The sequence below is a fragment of the Schistocerca piceifrons genome, chromosome 3 (assembly GCF_021461385.2).
Source record: "Schistocerca piceifrons isolate TAMUIC-IGC-003096 chromosome 3, iqSchPice1.1, whole genome shotgun sequence".
In the NCBI taxonomy this organism is placed as follows: domain Eukaryota; kingdom Metazoa; phylum Arthropoda; class Insecta; order Orthoptera; family Acrididae; genus Schistocerca; species Schistocerca piceifrons.
Genome location: NC_060140.1, coordinates 948,775,234 through 948,794,326, shown reverse-complemented (window position 1 = coordinate 948,794,326; position 19,093 = coordinate 948,775,234). Strand labels below are relative to the sequence as shown.

Genomic DNA, 19,093 nt, shown 5'->3' with positions numbered 1-19,093 from the left:
AAGACAGGCGAAATACCCTCAGACTTAAAGAAGAATATAATAATTCCAATCCCAAAGAAAGCAAGTGTTCACAGATGTGAAAATTATCGAGCTATCAGTTTAATAAGCCACGGAAGCAAAATACTAACACGAATTCGTTACAGACGAATGGAAAAACTGGTGGAAGGAGACCTCCGGGAAGAGCAGTTTGGATTCTGTAGAAATGTTGGAACACGTGAGGCAATACTGACTCTGCGACTTATCTCAGAAGATAGATTAAAGAAAGGCAAAAGTATGTTTCTAGCATTTGTAGACTCAGAGAAAGCTTTTGACAGTGTTGAGTGGAATACTCTCTTTCAAATTCTGAAGGTGGCAGGGGTAAAATACAGGGGGCGAAAGGTTATTTACAGTTCGTACAGAAACCATATGGCAGTTTTAAGAGTCGAGGGACATGAAAGGGAAGCAGTGGTTGAGAAGGCAGTGATACAGGGTTGTAGGCTATCCCCGATGCTATTCAATCTGTATATTGAGCAAGCAGTGAAGGAAACAAAAGAAAAATTCGGGGCAGGAATTAAAATCAATGGAGAAGAAATAAAAAAAATTGAGTTTCGCCGACGACATTGTAATTCTGTCAGAGACAGCAAAGGACCTGGAAGAGCAGTTGAACGGAATGGACAGTGTCTTGAAAGAAGGATATAAGATGAACATCAACAAAAGCAAAACGAGGATAATGGAATGTAGTCGAATTAAATCGGGCGATGCTGGGGGAATTAGATTAGCAAATGAGACACTTAAAGTAGTAAATGAATTTTGCTATTTGGGGAGCAAAATAACTTTGATGGTCGAAGTAGAGAGGATATAAAATGTAGACTGGCAATGGCAAGGAAAGCGTTTCTGAAGAAGAGAAATTTGTTAACATCGAGTATAAATTTCAATGTTAGAAAGTCGTTTCTGAAAGTATTTGTGTGGAGTGTAGCAATGTATGGAAGTGAAGCATGGACGATAAATGGTTTGGACAAGAAGAGAATAGATGCTTTCGAAATGTGATGCTACAGAAGAATGCTTAAGATTAGATAGTTAGACCACATAACTAATAAGGAAGTAATGAGTAGAATTGGGGAGAAGAGGAGTTGGTGGTACAACTTGAGCTTGAGTAGAAGAAGGGATCGGTTGGTAGGACATGTTCTGAGGCATCAGGGGATCACCAATTTAGTTTTGGAGGGCAATGTGGAGGGTAAAAGTCGTAGAGGGAGACCAAGAGATGAATACACTAAGCAGACTCAGAAGGATGTAGGTTGCAGTAGGTACTGGGAGATGAAGAAGCTTGCACAGGATTGAGTAGCATGGAGAGCTGCATCAAACCAGTCTCTGGACTGAAGGCCATAACAACAACATTGTATTAACAGTTACTTCGTACTGTAGAGGCCTTTGCTCTACACAGATACGATTCGAAATTGTATTACATCAGTGTCAGTAGCAAAAACGTGCTGTTTCGGAAGAATTTTTTGCTACTCCACTAATGCTCAAACAGTTAGGGATGTATACTTTGTTCGTGTACATTCATTACAGAAGTAAGGGATCATATTCTAGGGAATGTACACGAGACCAAAACTGCTTTCATGAAAAAAAGGCAACTGTAAGAATATTGAAAGAAGCAAGCAGCAGAAAACAATGTAAACCTTTTTTTAAGAATTCAAAAATCGTAGCCGGCCGCGGTGGTCTCGCGGTTCTAGGCTCGCAGTCCGGAACCGTGCGACTGCTACGGTCGCAGGTTCGAATCCTGCCTCGGGGTTGGATGTGTGTGATGTCCTTAGGTTAGTTAGGTTTAAGTAGTTCTAAGTTCTAGGGGACTATTGACCACAGCAGTTGAGTCCCATAGTGCTCAGAGCCATTTTTGAACCAAAAATCTTAAACCTTCTCCTGAGGTGATATATTGGAAGTAGTTATGCATGTTAAAAATCTATGCTGCGGAAAAGATACAGTTCTCCTCAAAATAGAACTGTTCACGATTGCAGTAGCAGGTCAAACAGTGACATTTCTTGCCAGTCTTTCCAACACCACGTTGTGCGTATCAAGTGTATATCGTGGAGGAAGAAAACTGTATAACAAATTACGTAGATATGTAAAATCTCTGTCTCAGTGATGTACCTTTAAAAAATCTGTGACATCCTACCTGCTGCAGAACTGCTTTTATGGAGTCTGGCATTGTCTTACGGATGAAAACATGTAATTCATATTTTTAACTGCAGAAGTAACTTGTAAATGTACAGTATACAGAGGTGTCTGAAGTCATGGGATAGTGATATGGATATGTGGGGGTAGTATTGCAAAGTAGAAAAGGGCAGTGCTTTGGTGGAGCTGTCATTTGTATTCGGATGATTCATGTGAAAAGGATTCCGACGTGAGTATGGCCGCACGACGGGAATTAGCAGACTTGGCACTGGAATGGAAGCTTCAGACGATCCATTTCGGAAGTAATTAGGGAATTCAGTATTCCGAGATCCACAGTGTGTAGAGTGTGCCGAGAGCAGCAAATTTCGGGCATGCTGCGTTTGCACAGAGTTGTGAGTGCCAACAGACAGGCACGAAATAACCGCAGGTAGCAATATGGGACATAACGAGAACGTATCCCTTAGTACAGTGCGGCGAAAGTTTTCGTTGTTGGGCCCTGGCAACGGACGACCGCACAACATCGACTGCAGCGCCTCTCCTGGGCTCTTGACCATATCGGTTCGACCCCAGACGACTGTAAACCGTGGCCGATCAGATGAGTTCCGATTTCAGTTGATAAGATCAGATGGTACGGTTCGAGTGTGCCGTACACCCTACGAAGCCATGGAGCCAAGTTGTCGAGAACGCACTGTGCAGGCTGGTGGTAGCTACGGTGTGGGCTGTGTTTACGTGGGATGGAGTGGGTCCTGTGATCGAACTGAACTTATCATTGACTGGAAATGGTTATGTTGGGCTACTTGGAGACTATATGCTGCCATTTATGGACTTCCTGTTCCCAGACAACAATGTAAGTTTTGAGGACGACAATATGCCTTGTAGAGGATCTCGCAGGACACTACCTATAGTCTGGGAGACGAGTCTTTGGTATTGACAGCTCGGTAGCGTCTTTCCGTTGCCTAGCGACCGCAGGCAGGCAGCCAATGACGGCCTGACTTTGAGCGGGTAGGAAGGGCCACGTTGCCGCCCTGGAACCCGGTCGCGCGCGCTTATGAAACTTACCAGTGTCTCGCGAGCAGGCGGTGCGGTCGTTCGTCGTTTGTCTGAAGTTGAATTCGCAGTTTATTTCGTTTTTGTTGTTTTTAGTGTTTCTTTGTTTATGTTTCGTTGTAAACAATGTCTAGTGCGGCGAGTAGTACCAGCCCAACACAAGAAGTGAAACGGAGGAAGAAAAGTGTGCTACACACCCAGGCCCGTGAATTCGTGTGCTCTGTGAGGGATTACTTTGAGAAAGAAAAGGACAAAGGTGGGCCCTTAATTCCTGTTGTTCAGGTTGTGAAGAGAACTGCAGCAGCATTGAAAATAAGTAAGAACACTGTTGTAAAGATAGGGAAAGAACAGTATAGTGTAGATTGTGACGAGAGTGGCACAACAAAGCTGCACACACCAGGAAAGAAGCGACCGAGAAATAAGCAGGTGACAGCTTTGGACGATTTTCAGAAAGACGCTATTCGTCGTCATATATACAGCTATTATAAGAGAAAGGAACATCCCACTCTATCTAAATTACTGGTGTCGCTTCAGAAAGACGATCTTTTTAAAGGGAGCAAATTTTCATTGCGTACAGTGTTGAAAGACATAGGCTTCAGTTATTCACTGTTTAACGGACGCAAAATATTAATGGAAAGGACAGATGTAGTTGCATGGCGGTGCAGATTTCTGCGCAGGATCATGGGTGTGGAATTCGAAAGTATAGTGTGGTTAGATGAAACTTGGGTCAATGCCAGCCATTCTTTACGTAGAGGCTGGAATGATGGAACACCCGAGGGGACAATGGCAGTGCCTGTTGGCAAAGGAGGGCGTATTATTGTCTTACATGCAGGTACATCTAAAGGTTTTGTGCCAAACTGCTTGAAAATGTTTCGGTCAAAAAAGACGGGAGATTACCATGAAGGGATGATCAGTGTAGTATTTCAAGAATGGTTCGAGACATCGCTTATGACGAATCTGACAAGTCCATCAGTGATTGTTATGGACAATGCGCCTTATCATTCCGTTGTTCACGATAAGGCACCAACCTTGGCAACAAAAAAAGACGATATCATTCAGTGGTTGAAACGGCGAAAAGTAGATTTCAGAGAAGATTTAAGGAAGGCGGAACTGCTCGAAATTGCGTCACAAAAGAAACCCCAATTTCCAACATATGTAATTGACGAGATTGCTAAAAGGCACGGGCATGAAATCGTTCGGCTTCCTCCATACCACTGTCACTTCAATGCAATTGAAGGAGTGTGGGCACAGATAAAAAATTACATTGCTGCAAACAATAAAAAATTCACGATCTCTGAAGTGGAAACTCTCCTTCCAGCAGCTATCAATAAAGTGACAAGCGAGACGTGGGCTAAAATTGTAAACAGAACTGCAAGTGCCATCAGAGAGGCGGCCAAAACCGAAGGGGTTGTGGAAGAATGCACCGAAAATTTAATTATACATCTGGGAGAGAGCAGTGATAGTTCGAGTAGTGCTGAGGAAGACAATGTCAAATCAGATTCTGACAGTGATGTGAGTGGTGTTTTTCCATTACAGTAACTACAACGTATTCAGGAATGTAAGGAGGGAGTTTGCTATCGATCTACAACCAGATCATCATATTGTGAGTACTTTCTTCAGATTATAACTCTTAATACACTGACCAATTATTCTGTAGCTTGTAGTAGAACAAATTAATAATGCTAATACTTAACAATGTAAACCAAAACTGCTAATGTTCAACAACTTGCAAAAATAGTTTTCATTTCAGTTGTGAAGTTTAACGAATAACTTTATTATGTTTCAGCATCTTAGATACTTGTACTAAATAGCTCTTATCAGTTTTCGAGTTAATATATTTCAAGCATCAACTTTAAATAAATACACGCGTACCAATACGACTTGTATTTTGTGTCGCTTTTATTTCTGCTGCTAGAGAATGCGTGTAGCAGACAGGGCGCCGCGTGCTGTGAGCCACGTTCGGCAACAGCGCCGTCTGCCCGCCGGAACTGTCACTACCAATCACTCGTCTCACGGACTATAACGAGGCTGGCGGATGAGCGAGACGCTCGTCGAATCCACGTGGCGGACTAAAGCGACTGTCAGCTAGTACACTGGCCAGCCCGAATGCAGTTTTTAGGCGATTCCCAACACTCTCTTCGGAAAATGTTAGGCTCACAACCATCTGTGGTTACAGAGTAAGGAACTTCTAAAAGAAAACACATATGACCATAAATCATCCGCCGGCCGCTGTGGCCAAGAGGTTCTACGAGCTTCAGTCTGGAACCGCGCTGCTGCTACGGTCGCAGGTTCGAATCCTGCCTCGGACATGGCTGTGTTTGATGTCCTTAGGTTAGTTAGGTTTAAGTAGTTCTAAGTCTAGGGCACTGATGACCTCAGATGTTATCATAGTGCTTAGAGCCATAAATTATCCCGCTGACTTGCCAGATACAGGGTGTTTCAAAAATGACCGGTATATTTGAAATGGCAATAAAAACTAAACGAGCAGCGATAGAAATACACCGTTTGTTGCAATATGCTTGGGACAACAGTACATTTTCAGGCGGACAAACTTTCGAAATTACAGTAGTTACAATTTTCAACAACAGATGGCGCTGCAAGTGATGTGAAAGATATAGAAGACAACGCAGTCTGTGGGTGTGCCATTCTATACGTCATCTTTCTGCTGTAAGTGTGTGCTGTTCACAACGTGCAAGTGTGCTGTAGACAACATGGTTTATTCCTTAGAACAGAGGATTTTTCTGGTGTTGGAATTCCACCGCCTAGAACACAGTGTTGTTGCAACAAGATGAAGTTTTCAACGGAGGTTTAATGTAACCAAAGGACCGAAAAGCGATACAATAAAGGATCTGTTTGAAAAATTTCAACGGACTGGGAACGTGACGGATGAACGTGCTGGAAAGGTAGGGCGACCGCGTATGGCAACCACAGAGGGCAACGCGCAGCTAGTGCAGCATGTGATCCAACAGTGGCCTCGGGATTCCGTTCGCCGTGTTGCAGCTGCGGTCCAAATGATGCCAATGTCCACGTATCGTCTCATGCGCCAGAGTTTACACCTCTATCCATACAAAATTCAAACGCGGCAACCCCTCAGCGCCGCTACCATTGCTGCACGAGAGACATTCGCTAACGATATAGTGCACAGGATTGATGACGGCGATATGCATGTGGGCAGCGTTTGGTTTACTGACGAAGCTTATTTTTACCTGGACGACACTGCGAACACCTCGTGGTTTATGCAAGATGGTGCCCGGCCACATCACACGGCCGACGTCTTTAATTTCTTGAATGAATATTTCGATGATCGTGTGTTTGCTTTGGGCTATCCGAAACATACAGGAGGCGGCGTGGATTGGCCTCCCTATTCGCTAGACATGAACCCCTGTGACTTCTTTCTGTGGGGACACTTGAAAGACCAGGTGTACCGCCAGAATCCAGAAACAATTGAACAGCTGAAGCAGTACATCTCATCTGCATGTGAAGCCATTCCGCCAGACACGTTGTCAAAGGTTTCGGGTAATTTCATTCAGAGACTACGCCATATTATTGCTACGCATGGTGGATATGTGGAAAATACCGTACTATAGAGTTTCCCAGTCCGCAGCGCCATCTGTTGTTGAAAATTGTAACTACTGTAATTTCGAAAGTTTGTCTGCCTGAAAATGTACTGTTGTCCCAAGCATATTGCAACAAACGGTGTATTTCTATCGCTGCTCGTTTAGTTTTTATTGCCGTTTCAAATATACCGGTCAATTTTGAAACACCCTGTAGTTAGTTACACCCCACATTCTTCCACTCGTGACTGTTATACCCGGTAAACACGTATTTTATCAATGGCGTTATTTTCCTACTGTAGGTGACGCCAGCAGATAAGGAGTATCACAGCAGTTCAGTGGCGCGTAACGTCGGTCTCTTGCTTCACAAGCCGTCGCAGTCAGTCTGTGTGCGACTCCCTTGAACAGACGTCTCTTTGCAGGGATGGGGAAAGACATCGGCAACGGCGAACTGCAAACATTGGAGGTACTGTGGAACGTCTACCCACGTAGAATACGCCAAACGCATCCTCCATTACGTGTTTACATAATTGCACACGGTCAGGATTAAAAAGAAGAATGTTCTAATACAAGCTGTTCGTCTCGAAGAGTGACATCCAATGACTCCAAACTCGACCCTCGTGCCTCACCTCCAAGGGTGTGACGTGACAGATGGCGCTGTAATCGACTATAGTCGAAATGGGTAAAAAGCCGTTGAAAAGTGATAACATCTCAAGAAATACACATCAGATTATGGTCCCAGGTGGTTAGAAATGCAATTATTTTCAAATCTTTAATGTGAAACCGGCTTTTATAGCAAAAATACTTTACTTCTGTACAAATCGCAATATATTCAGGAATTTCGCAAATAAGTGTTCTGCAAATACTGCTTGAGCACAGATTCGATTGGCATCACTTATCGTTGCATAAGAACTACATGGGGACGGCTTTCAAAACCGCTTGAAGATTTGCAGTTGGATACAATAACAACTAGCAGCCTATGTAGATTTTCTTTCACAGATACTTTCCTCTGATGAAACAAATCGCCAAATGAATAGGCATAATAGGCGTTATTGGTAAGTGAATAATCCGCGTTAACTAAAGGAAGTCGAGGATCATATATGAAAGAAATTACACCAAAAATGTGGACCAAGTAATTGTGTTTCGGAGAATCAAGTCTTTTTTGCTACAAAACCGGTTTCTTATTGAAGGTTTTAGGATAACATCCTTTCTACCTCCTGGGATCCTTATCTGATGTGTGTTTAAATAGTTTTTAATGCAATTCCATTTTTGTCGATTACAGCACTATCTATAACGGACTGTAAAATATTTTAATGCAAAAGTCAGCCTGCGTATTCTTCCTGGAGAATCCGCAACAGAAACTGGGGTTCCTTTTCACGATTTCAAACTAGACTCCCCCCCCCACCTCCTGGAGGGGGGCAGGGGATCGAGTATCGTGTCACTGGGTGTGAACAACTTTCATTCCAAACTTTTTTAATCTGATTTGTAGTTTTCCGCGTATTTCCAAAAATATATTTATATTCCTCAGCCTCTATAGCCTGTAACCCACTAACACCGTATGGCCAACATACCTGGTAGCAACATAAACAGTTTCCAGTCCTCTTCGATTTGCGTATTGAGCGAGGCAGAAATGACTGTCTATATGCCTCCCTAAGCGCCCACATCTCTCTCGTCCTTTTCTCATCATAACAACGCGAGATGTGTAACGGTGACACTAAGCGCGTTTCCGATTTTTCTCGCAAGATTCTCATCCTAGCTAATCATACAAATTTGAGAGAACCTGAATGACTTTCTGTGACATTATTTATTTATCGTATCGCTTTTGACACATTGAAAAAATAAATAAGTTCATAGAATATACATCCTAATATATCCTAGTAAAATCTAAAACATGTAGAGCATTTATGTAAACTGCCCACTCTATAGAGTCGCCAGCACGAAGTTTGCCGTCGTGTGATCTTGTGGGGAATTCTTCTGTGATGTGTCTGACGACGGTCTGTGGTTCTCCGCAGTCACAAGAAGGCATGGCTACTTACGCAGTTTCCGTAAAAAATATACACATCTCCCATGTTGAGTTCTAACCCTGTTTAGCATTGACCATGTTCTGCGTGGCAAGTCAAATCCCTGTTGTTCTTGAATGATACACGGTGCAGTATTTTCTTTTTTTCTCTAGTCCACTCCTGCGTCCATTTAAATCGCCCGCATTCTGAAGAAACACCGGGTCGGAACTGTGTTTTGTCCTCCAAATAAAACTCGTGCACTGGTGGGGAGCGCCAAAGATGACCTCGGTTTGAGGAAGGCCGGCGTGTACCAGATTCCGTGTCAATGTGGCAAGTCGCATATTGTTCAGATGATGCGTACCGTCGAGGATCGATGCCGTGAACACCAGAGGCACACTCGACTGGTGTATCCGAGCAAGTCGGCGGTCGCTGAACATTGTTTGTCGGAAAATCACGCCATGGAGTATGACCGCACGAGGATTCTGGTACAGACGTCGAGATACTGGGACAGCGTTGTTAGAGAGGCCATGGAAATTCGCACCAATGACGACCTCATAAACCGTGACTGTGGCTATAATCTTAGCAAGGCTTGGGAACCAGCGATCGGGTTAATCAAGAGTAAATCGAGCAAACGTATAGGTGTGACGACCACGGCGGACAGAGCCATCACACCGACGTCATCTCAGACGCCGTCGCAATCTGTTCCACCGCGCGACCGTGGCGCGGGGTGCGGACGGCGGAGGGAACGCGCCGCGGGCGGAGGGTATTTAAATCGGCCGCCGCCGTGACCGAACCCAGTTCCCTCTGAGCAGCCATAGCGTACGGATCTCCGTGCCGGCACGTTCACAGGAGCTCAGTCCGTCAGTTCACCTGATGATGGCGACATGTATGATCGCCGAAATATTGTGCCCGTTGGACACTATAGACTGGCAGCATACCCGTGGATATTTTGATTATCTAATACGCCAGGAGAAACTCACGAATCACTTCCTTGATTTTGTTTTTGGGATGTCTGCTTCGTAGAAGCTGAAGAGAAATGGAGCAAGGAGTGGTCCTTGTGGTAGATACTTTTAATTTACTTTTGTGTCCAAAATTAACGCGACAAACCGTTATTCCCCCTCCCGCGTCTATTTCTCAATATAATGATACAAACTGTCAACCAGATGCCCGCACGATCTTATTCTGCTCAGAAGATGGCATTCCGGTCAATGGACAACCATGTCATTGATGGGTTTTTGTATGTCCGTCCTTTTCACTGGAGATCTTGGTCTCCATGGCCGTTCACTATGATAAGAAAATGAAGCCCCTACAGCCGTCCTTATGATCTTATTAACTGTGTAGCTTGTAACCTCCCCCTCACTTATCGACCTTAATGACAGTGAAAAATTAAACCGCATGTACCTAATGGTAATTTGGGAAAACCAATCGTCACCGAAGTTAATCTGTCGGTAAAGAGGGAGGAAAGGGTTACATCTAAATGAAAGGAAAAATTCAAATGAAATTGGCTGAAATTAATTTTGAAAAAGAGTGATGTGCGGTCGTTACGTTAACAATTAACTGGCGTTAATTAGATATTTGAGATTTGGGGAAAATTACCGTCGGCAATCCTATGGACAACTACTATAACTGAAAAAGAAAAGTTAATGCACATATAATCAGCACTAAAAGCGTGGCAACTGAAGGCTGACACGTGTTGTGTGAAAACTAAATGTTTGTCAGGAATAATAAACTTCGCTACACTCTGACTTAATTTAGCAAAAGAATTAATAAAACCGGAAAATTGAAAGTTAATTTAGTGACTGAAATTAATAGTGAACTTTGTTTCTGAAGCACTAGGAAATAAAATAAAATAAGGTTAGTCTTGGGCTACCTCAACAATCATCTCAAAAGCTACTTGAATCTACGCAATTTAGAAACAAGAGATTTAACTTTGAACTTGCATTAAATGATTCAGAACAATTAACAATAGTAAAATTTAGTACGTACCAAGCTGAGCTGCAGTCACAGGTAAGCTAAAATATGGTAACAAAACTCGCACTCTTAATTCGTGCGTGTAATCTAAATATTGTAGCCAGCTATGAATACTTTAACTGAACTTTGAAATTAAAGCAGTGAAATGGAACGATATTACTTTAATGCTGGCGTTTGAATTTCAGCGACACTTGGGTTCATTTCGAAAGGGAAGGGACCCTGCTTGGTAATGCAATTGGGACAATGAGCACCCAAGGTTCATGCTAAGTTGCTGTATTTTAGTGATGCAAATGGAACAGTTTGAAAAGCTGAGGTCTGCCATACAGTTCTAAAACTTTATGTGCTTTCAGTCTTCCTTGTTGGTTGATTGAAGGTTTGAAGTCGTCGGTCGAGGAGGTGGCGACAATCACTAATTGTCAGTCGTCGCTGTTGGAGAAGCTGGATGTTGGCGCGCCTTCTTCTCGACACGGTCACCAGGCGAAACGGGCTCTTGATGTGTGCCAGCTAATGTTTCCCGTCTGCGACACCGTGCCAGAAACTGTCATAGCAAGTCGAGTGCAATTACATACTGCCAAACCCCGAAAGTGTGGCAACTCGCAGGAGGGTCACACAGCACACCTGCTCCACCGCCCTACTCCAGCCAGACCCCTGCTCTGCCCGCGCTCCACGCGGCAGAGTTCACACTACCAAAGATCCTAAACACTTTGTTTCTCCACACGACCTGCAATAGATGGAAATAGGAGGATATGCATTTCCGGCATTACAAGCTACCAGTTCCAGCGCATCACAGCGCCACCCTCAGAACTTGGTTGACGCTGATAAGACCTTCAGCATCAACTAAGCTCTGAAGGTGGCGCACTGATGCGCCGAATCTGGTAGCCACACAATAAATAAGATCATAAGGACGGCTGTAGGGCCTACATTTTCTTACAATGCCAGTGACGACATCAGGGCACCTGTGAAACGAGGTAGTGTTCGCCGGCTAGTCCCACATCCACAATCGCTATGTACACAGTCACAGACTGTGCAGTATGGCGCAGAGAAGATGCCTACCAGACTCTCTGCGGTGGAGAAACACAGAGAGAATGGAGGCAGGACAGTCGTAATATGATGTGGCCCGATGACTTAGTGTGAATCGTTCTGTTGTTCCTCGGTTGTGGCGGCAGTTTATAAAGACCGAAACTGTGTCCCAAAGACCAATGCAGGGACGACCACGTGTGACTTCAGAAGAGGATCGTCATTTGGCTATACCCCCATATCTCTGACATCGATCTCTTGTAGAATTCTAGAACATGGTTTTTGCTCGGGTATCATGTCATTTCTGGAAACCCAGAATCTACTCTGTAGGAATCAACATGGACTTCGGGAACAGCGATTGTGTGAGACCCAACTCGCTTTATTTGTTCATGAGACCCAGAAAATGTTAGATACAGGCTCTTTAATTTTACTGTAGGCAGTATCTATTTTACCCCTCGAGAGATAAGCCTCTACAGCCTTACATTTGTCCTCTAGCCATCCCTGCTTAGCCATTTTGCAGTTCCTGTCAATCTCATTCTTGAGACGTTTGTATTCTTTTTTGTCTGCTTTATTTACTGCATTTTATATTTTCTCCTTTCATCAATTAAATTCAAAACCTCTTCTGTTACCCAAGGATTTCTACTAGCCTTCGTCTTTTTACCTACTCGATCCTCTGCTGCCTTCACTACTTCATTCCTCAAAGCTACCCATTCTTCTTCTACTGTGTTTCTTACCCCCATTACTGTCAATTGTTCTTCCTGAAACTCGGTACAACCTCTGATTCTTTCAGTTTATCCAGGTCCATCTCCATAAATTCCCACCTTTTTGCAGTTTCTTCAGTTTTAATCCACAGGTAACAACCAATAAATTGTGGTCAGAGTCCACATCTGCCCTTGGAAATGTCTAACAATTTAAAATCTGGTTCCTAAATCTCTGTCTTACCATTATATAATCTATCTGAAACCTTCTTGTATCTCCAGGCCTCTTCCATGTATACAACCTTCTTTCGTGATTCTTCAACGAAGTGTTAGCTATGATTAAGTTATGCTCTGTGCAAAATTCTACCAGGCCGCTTCCTATTTCATTTCTTGGCCCCAATCCATTATTACCTACTACGTTTTCTTCTCTTCCTTTTCCTACTGTCGAATTCCAGTCACCCATGACTATTAAATTTTCGTCTCCCTTCACTACCTGAATAATTTCTTTTATATCATACATTTCATCTATTTCTTCATCATCTGCAGAGCAAGTTGGCATATAAACTTGTACTACTGTAGTAGGCATGGGCTTCGTGTCTATCTTGGCCACAATAATGCGTTCACTATGGTGTTTGTAGTAGCTAACCCGCACTCCAATTTTTTTATTCATTATTAAACCTACTCCTGCATTACCCCTATTTGATTTTGTATTTGTAGCCCTGTAATCACCAGACCAAAAGTCTTGTTCCTCCTGCCACCGAACTTCACTAATTCCCACTATGTCTAACTTTAACCTATCCATTTCCATTTTTAAATTTTCTAACCTACCTACCCGATTTAGGGATTTGATGAAACTTCCCCTTTGAACATTTCTACATGACTGTGCTTAACCTGACACACAATACTTTGTTAGCGCAACGGAATCTGACTTTCAAAATTCCCTACAAAAGAATGGCCCTGACTAACATTAAACTATACCTTTCACAAATCACTTACCTCACAAAAATCTTCGCTGCTCAAGCTACTGCAATACAGCGAGCGCCACTACTGCCAGCTAAATAAAAGATTCAAACTACTGAAGGCACTAACTACTGATAGGGATAGTTAGGAAATGAAAGATATTAATAGAGAACAAACAATGTATTTACCTTAATATCATCACAAGTCATAATATATATATCAGTTCATGACAAATTGCAAACCTCCGCCATCTCTCTCCCCACATCCACCACTGCTGGCGGCTCACCTCCAACTGCGCAACGTTACGCGCTGTTCACAGCCAGCTGCCGCTGCCCAACACTACAATGGCAGACAACAATGCAAACTAGCCACAGACTGCACACAGCACAGCCAGTGATTTTCATATTGAGCGCTACGTAACGTTGCCAATAAGAAAACATAAACAGCCTACTTACATAGCCCCCATGCTCCCCACAAAAAATTTTACAAAATTTTTTTTGGGCAGTGGCCAATAATGATTTGATAAAATTTTTCATAATTACAATAACAAAGAAATCAAATGCACACACTTATTGATACAACGTTGGTCAAAAGCTAAAATTTTGTCACAGTCCATAAAGACAGTCCTGATTCATCACAATAAAATTGCAGTGTTTTTCTCAAAGTCTGAGCAGTAAAAGAAAATGCACACGGAAGTAGTGGATTTCCATGCAGTCTTGAATAAGTAGTGTTGTCCTTCCAATGGAAAGACAGTGCTGACTCTCGACATGCAGACAGGTAATGGGCCACAACAGAGCAAACCCACAGCAGAGTCAGTCGAAATTTTGAAGAGTATTGGTAGGTAGGTCATCACAGAGCAGACCCACTGTAGTCCTGGTAGAGATTACGGTATTGGTGGGCCACCAGAGGTGCAGACCCACTGCAGTCCTTGTAGAGATGGCCAGCAGCCATCTGTTGTGACTGTGCAGGTGCACAATCACCATTGAAGAGTCTTGCGGATAATATAGCAAGTCCATAAACCACCACTTGTGCACTCACAAAGTTTTTGAAATTGTCCTTAGAACCAGCAATGCTGTTATCCAGTCCCTTGCTGAGTTATTAACACACATGCAAACACTAACAGTCCCTACTTCTCACATATTGTCCACATACTATGACCAGCAGAAACGTGTGCAGTGAAATGTAACTTACATGTTAATAATATCATGAGCTGGTGACAATTACAATTTTATAACATAAGAATACAATTACAAAGGTACAAAATACATCATTAAAAACATAATAATACAGATAACATTTGTAGTACAGGCTTTACAAAAGAATAGAAATAAACATATACATGAGTGTTACAAAAATAGTGACATAAGTACATACATAAAATAATAAGAATAGTTTTCGAAACATTAATTTCACACATGAACATTGAAACAGAACAGAATTGTAAACAACTTTACAAAGAAAATAACATATTATTAATGCAACTTATATTTGAGGATAACAGTATTCCTCCTCATAGTGAATATAGCTTAGTATTAGAAGAGAAAAAAATTCTATGAAACAGTACACAGAGACAGGAAGAAAACAAATACTCAAGGGTACACAAACACATAGTGGGATAACACCAATAGGAAAGGACAGGGTTCGTTTTCAGTGTAACATTTGGTACTGCAGTCCAACCCAAAACTTCATATATCTTTCCTCTTATTTCATCCTTTGTTTCCACCAAAAAAATTCTATCTAAGCATGCTTTCTGTATTTATATGTTCACACATTTCTTACCTCAACATTTATTTTCAAGAAAATCCTACCTAAACCTGTTTTCTCAATGCATTTCTTCCAATTCATCGCAACTCATTCTCTTAGAGGCTACCCCCTCTTAAGCTAACTTAAATCTACTGAGCTCAGATGCTAAACTAAGGGACGAGGCAATGCAGCATCACATAACAATTAATATAAACAGCAATTACCAAAAAATTGGAAAATTGCAAAGCAAGCTACCGTAAATCTAAATTAACAGATAAAATGCAAAATTACAACTAATATGAGCCAATGTGCAGCAACATGAAAAATCAATGAGTAGTAAAATTGGCTTAGCAGAGTAACACAAATTAAAGTTCAGTAGCACTATGCCTGGCAAACAGCAGCTTATATCTAAACATGACATAGCTCAAGAAGAAAAAATATTACAGTAAAAACAACAATGCAGATAAGGGAAATGTATATTCACATCTTAATGTCTATGTAATTAAAGTGGTGCACCACAACAACTTATTGTAAAAGAAATATTACCATGTACTTAAAAGAATATTATGTATGCAGTTACTAGTTCCTTCTTATTGTTCTTTCCTTTCCAAGTGCTCCTTTTTTAAAGAATGTGGATCATAAAATAATTATTTAATAGATCTGTTGACAGAAAGTGTTCACATTAGCAAATGCATTTTATTTTGTAAAAGCAATGCTGCAACACAGCTGGAAACCAGATATCAAGTGAAATAAGCAATTACGCAAACCAAAGCATAAAAACATCATTCAATAGTCATGTGGCATTTCGTAAGTCAGTAGCTCTCAACTCTCATAGAAAGACACTTGTCATAATCAGGTGTGCAGATGTACGAATATTTCCCATCAATTCATAAGCATTTCAGCAATTAGCACAAAGTGCGAGTAATCATATGTTTTCAAGTAACGAGGGTGTCGCATTAGCGATGAAAGGCACACCCTAATGGCTTGTTCTCCAGGTGTTTGACACGTCCCACGTCCCCTTTTTTTTTTCTACCTGTGCCGCTGAAAAGGGCTCGCAATAATGGCTTTTTCTCCAGGCGTCTGACACAGCTGGGTGCCCGCGACGCATTACGTGCAGGTGGTCACTTAACTTTCGTACGGAAATATTTACGACAGGAGATTCTGCTACCGTGGTAGTCTCATATAAAAATATTTCACAGGTCAAGAATTAGCGTTGCAAATCTGTAGAAACAAAATCCTATGAATATAACAGTGTCCAAAAAAATTTTCAGTGGCATTGTGATACATTCACACATGATTCACACATGTACACACATTTCATAATTCTAAAGTATGATTCTTGGTTTCCAACATCCTTTTTCACAAGTCAAGAGTCCCTACCCACTATTCATTACTCCTTACCTTATTACACATATACGTATCCATCGACACTCGTCAATATTTCGTCATTATAAATATGAAGCATATTCAAATAACTCATATAGCCTCAGCCCATTAATCATAAACATACCTCAGCAGCATAATACACATCGTCGTCGTAAAAATAACATCATAACACCTCAGTCAAATCTCAAAATCGTCGTAGCTTCCTCCAATAATTAAAAAAATTCTCTGCTCATGTCAAAAGTGTCATCTGCCTCAAAAGTACTTTAAAAATCATGAATCCATACCAAATACATCATTCAAAGCTCTCATAGTATCACAATGGTTCCGAAAAAATATGAACAGTTTACAAAGTACAGACAAAATACAGTTTCATAAGTGTGAAGTTATCCAACGGTGTAATTGCGTAAACATCTGTCACTGATGTAGTAAAAAACATGTTTATCTCTCAGTTAAATGATCAGATAGCTGTGTAATTTGTGTGTTGGAGAAATATGGTACCGATGTGTAAAGTTGTATAAGCAAATACCATATTAGCTAGGGCTCCTTGTGCTTGCCAAACACATGGTACACAAAGTAAGCGTGTACCCCCCTGAGGATTAATGTAATTATACCCTCAGGTGTTACAGATTACACCAATGGAATGAAATATATCAAGGAAAACTTTCTTTGTAATTCAAAAATCTTTAAAAATAAATGTTTTAAGTACAAAATTAATCACTGAAATGCGTGTCCTGTAGCGCTAAATGTGCGTCTTGTTGCAACATAATCTGTGTGGAAGTGTCGTAGTTATCGTCCTCCGAAAGCTAAGTTCTGCAGAAGCCAATGTACTTACCTCATGATAAACAAAAGTGAAATGCTTTGCGTATAGATATCGTAGTTATAATGCTTATTGGCGTGATGAAGAAAGTACTGTACAGTAACGTAATGTTGTGCCACGAAAAAGGCTGTCTCATTGTTGCTATACCACAAAAGTTACTACTAAAACATGTTTTTCTTTCCAGAAGAATTTAGAAAACTGTGCAGATATAAAACAGATACACCGCAAAAGCAACATTGTAAATTGTCACTCATTGGTAGCGTCGTGATAAAATCGTGTAGCTGTCACATAAACTAACCACTGTGTCCTCTGGTATCTCACAGAAAGTACTTTAAACCCAGAATGTATTTTCAAGTAAACCAAAATGTTGCATTAAAATCTCATTAGCAGTACCAGTATGTGTCCTAAGTATGTAACCCTGATAGTCGTTACGTAATCGTGCAACTAACAAGCAAGAATGTACAAATACAACACTGTGTCGTCTGTTCACTATAACAATGCATTCGTAATTTCTGTTTTAAAAAGTTCTCTTGGTTCTTCACTGGATATTTAACTTCAAACATTGTTGCACGTTAACAGATTCTAAGTCTGACAAGCATACTAGTAATGTAAAGTGAAAAGTTTTATGGCAATGACAAAGTTAAAAGGCAGATTATCTGTCAATAAATGGTTTTACATGAGAAATGTGGTGTAAACCTTTACTCTTCCTAGTACGCAGACTTTCAACTTCAACGGAATTATCATGTGGTATACGTCGGTGAGGAGTGCTAAAAATTTTCTCAAGGTTAACGTCTTATGTTATTTTTCTCGGAGCTAGCGGGCGCACGCGGCTGCCTGCTGCATGCGGTGTGAGTCATTGTCTGTCCCTTTGTTGGCGCGCGTCGTTATTGGGATTTGGAGACCTAACTTCTACAAATTCACCGTGACGAGAGGGCCCTGCTCTGTTTGAATCCCGCCAGTTCTGATGCAATTCAGGTCTGTCGTTACGATCATATCGTCTGTCGTCATGTCGATAGCTCCTGTAGTTTCTTTCTTGTCGGTTAAGTGGTGGAGAATTTCTCCCTGAATCGTAACTGCGCGCTGGACCGTTGCGTCTAAAGTTATTCTGTCTCCCTTGATAATAATTGTTTTGGTTCCCATATTGTCTGTTTCTCTGATTGTCTCTCTGATAGTCATTACCACGGAGAGGTGATCTTTCCCTGTAATTATTACTACTCTGCCAACGGTTGTCATACGGGTGGTGTCTGTTTTGGTCACGATATGTGTTGTGAGAATAGCCTTGTCGTGTCCAGTTATTATTTCTTTCATCGTGGAATTGTGACAGATGTGACCTGTAATTGTTGTGCTCCTGTTTCCGCGTTCCCCGATTGTCAGTGTCAATTTCCAATTCTTGTAACAGACCCTGAAATGCTTCAATGTCATCTTTGCAACGTCCTGCTAAAATAATATGTCGTAAATGTTCAGGCAATTTGAGTAAGCAAATGCGGATGAGTTCTGAGGGGCTGTATGGGTTTGAAAGATATTGATTCTTATGCAACATGTCTTCAAAATATTTGACAAGACTGGAAAATTCAGATTGTTCAAAGTGTTTCATCATCATGATGCTATGTTTTACACGGTCTTGTGTAGCTTGAGACCAATATGCTGAGAGGAAGGCATGGTAAAACTCTCCTTCACTGTGGCAATCGTGAATTACCGATCGCATTCTTACAGCTGGTTCATTCTCTAAGTAGCCACACATAAATTCTA

General features: G+C 41.6%; 1 protein-coding gene across 1 annotated transcript in view; it reads left to right on the top strand.

The window, feature by feature from the left end:
- The first annotated feature begins 7,116 nt into the window (after nt 1-7,116).
- Nucleotides 7,117-19,093, top strand: part of LOC124789259 (solute carrier family 22 member 7-like) — a 155,098-nt gene continuing 143,121 nt past the window's right edge. The window contains exon 1 of the mRNA XM_047256556.1: nt 7,117-7,218. Coding sequence (XP_047112512.1) covers nt 7,177-7,218 — 42 coding nt within the window. The 5' untranslated portion in view covers nt 7,117-7,176. The remainder of the gene's footprint in view (nt 7,219-19,093) is intronic.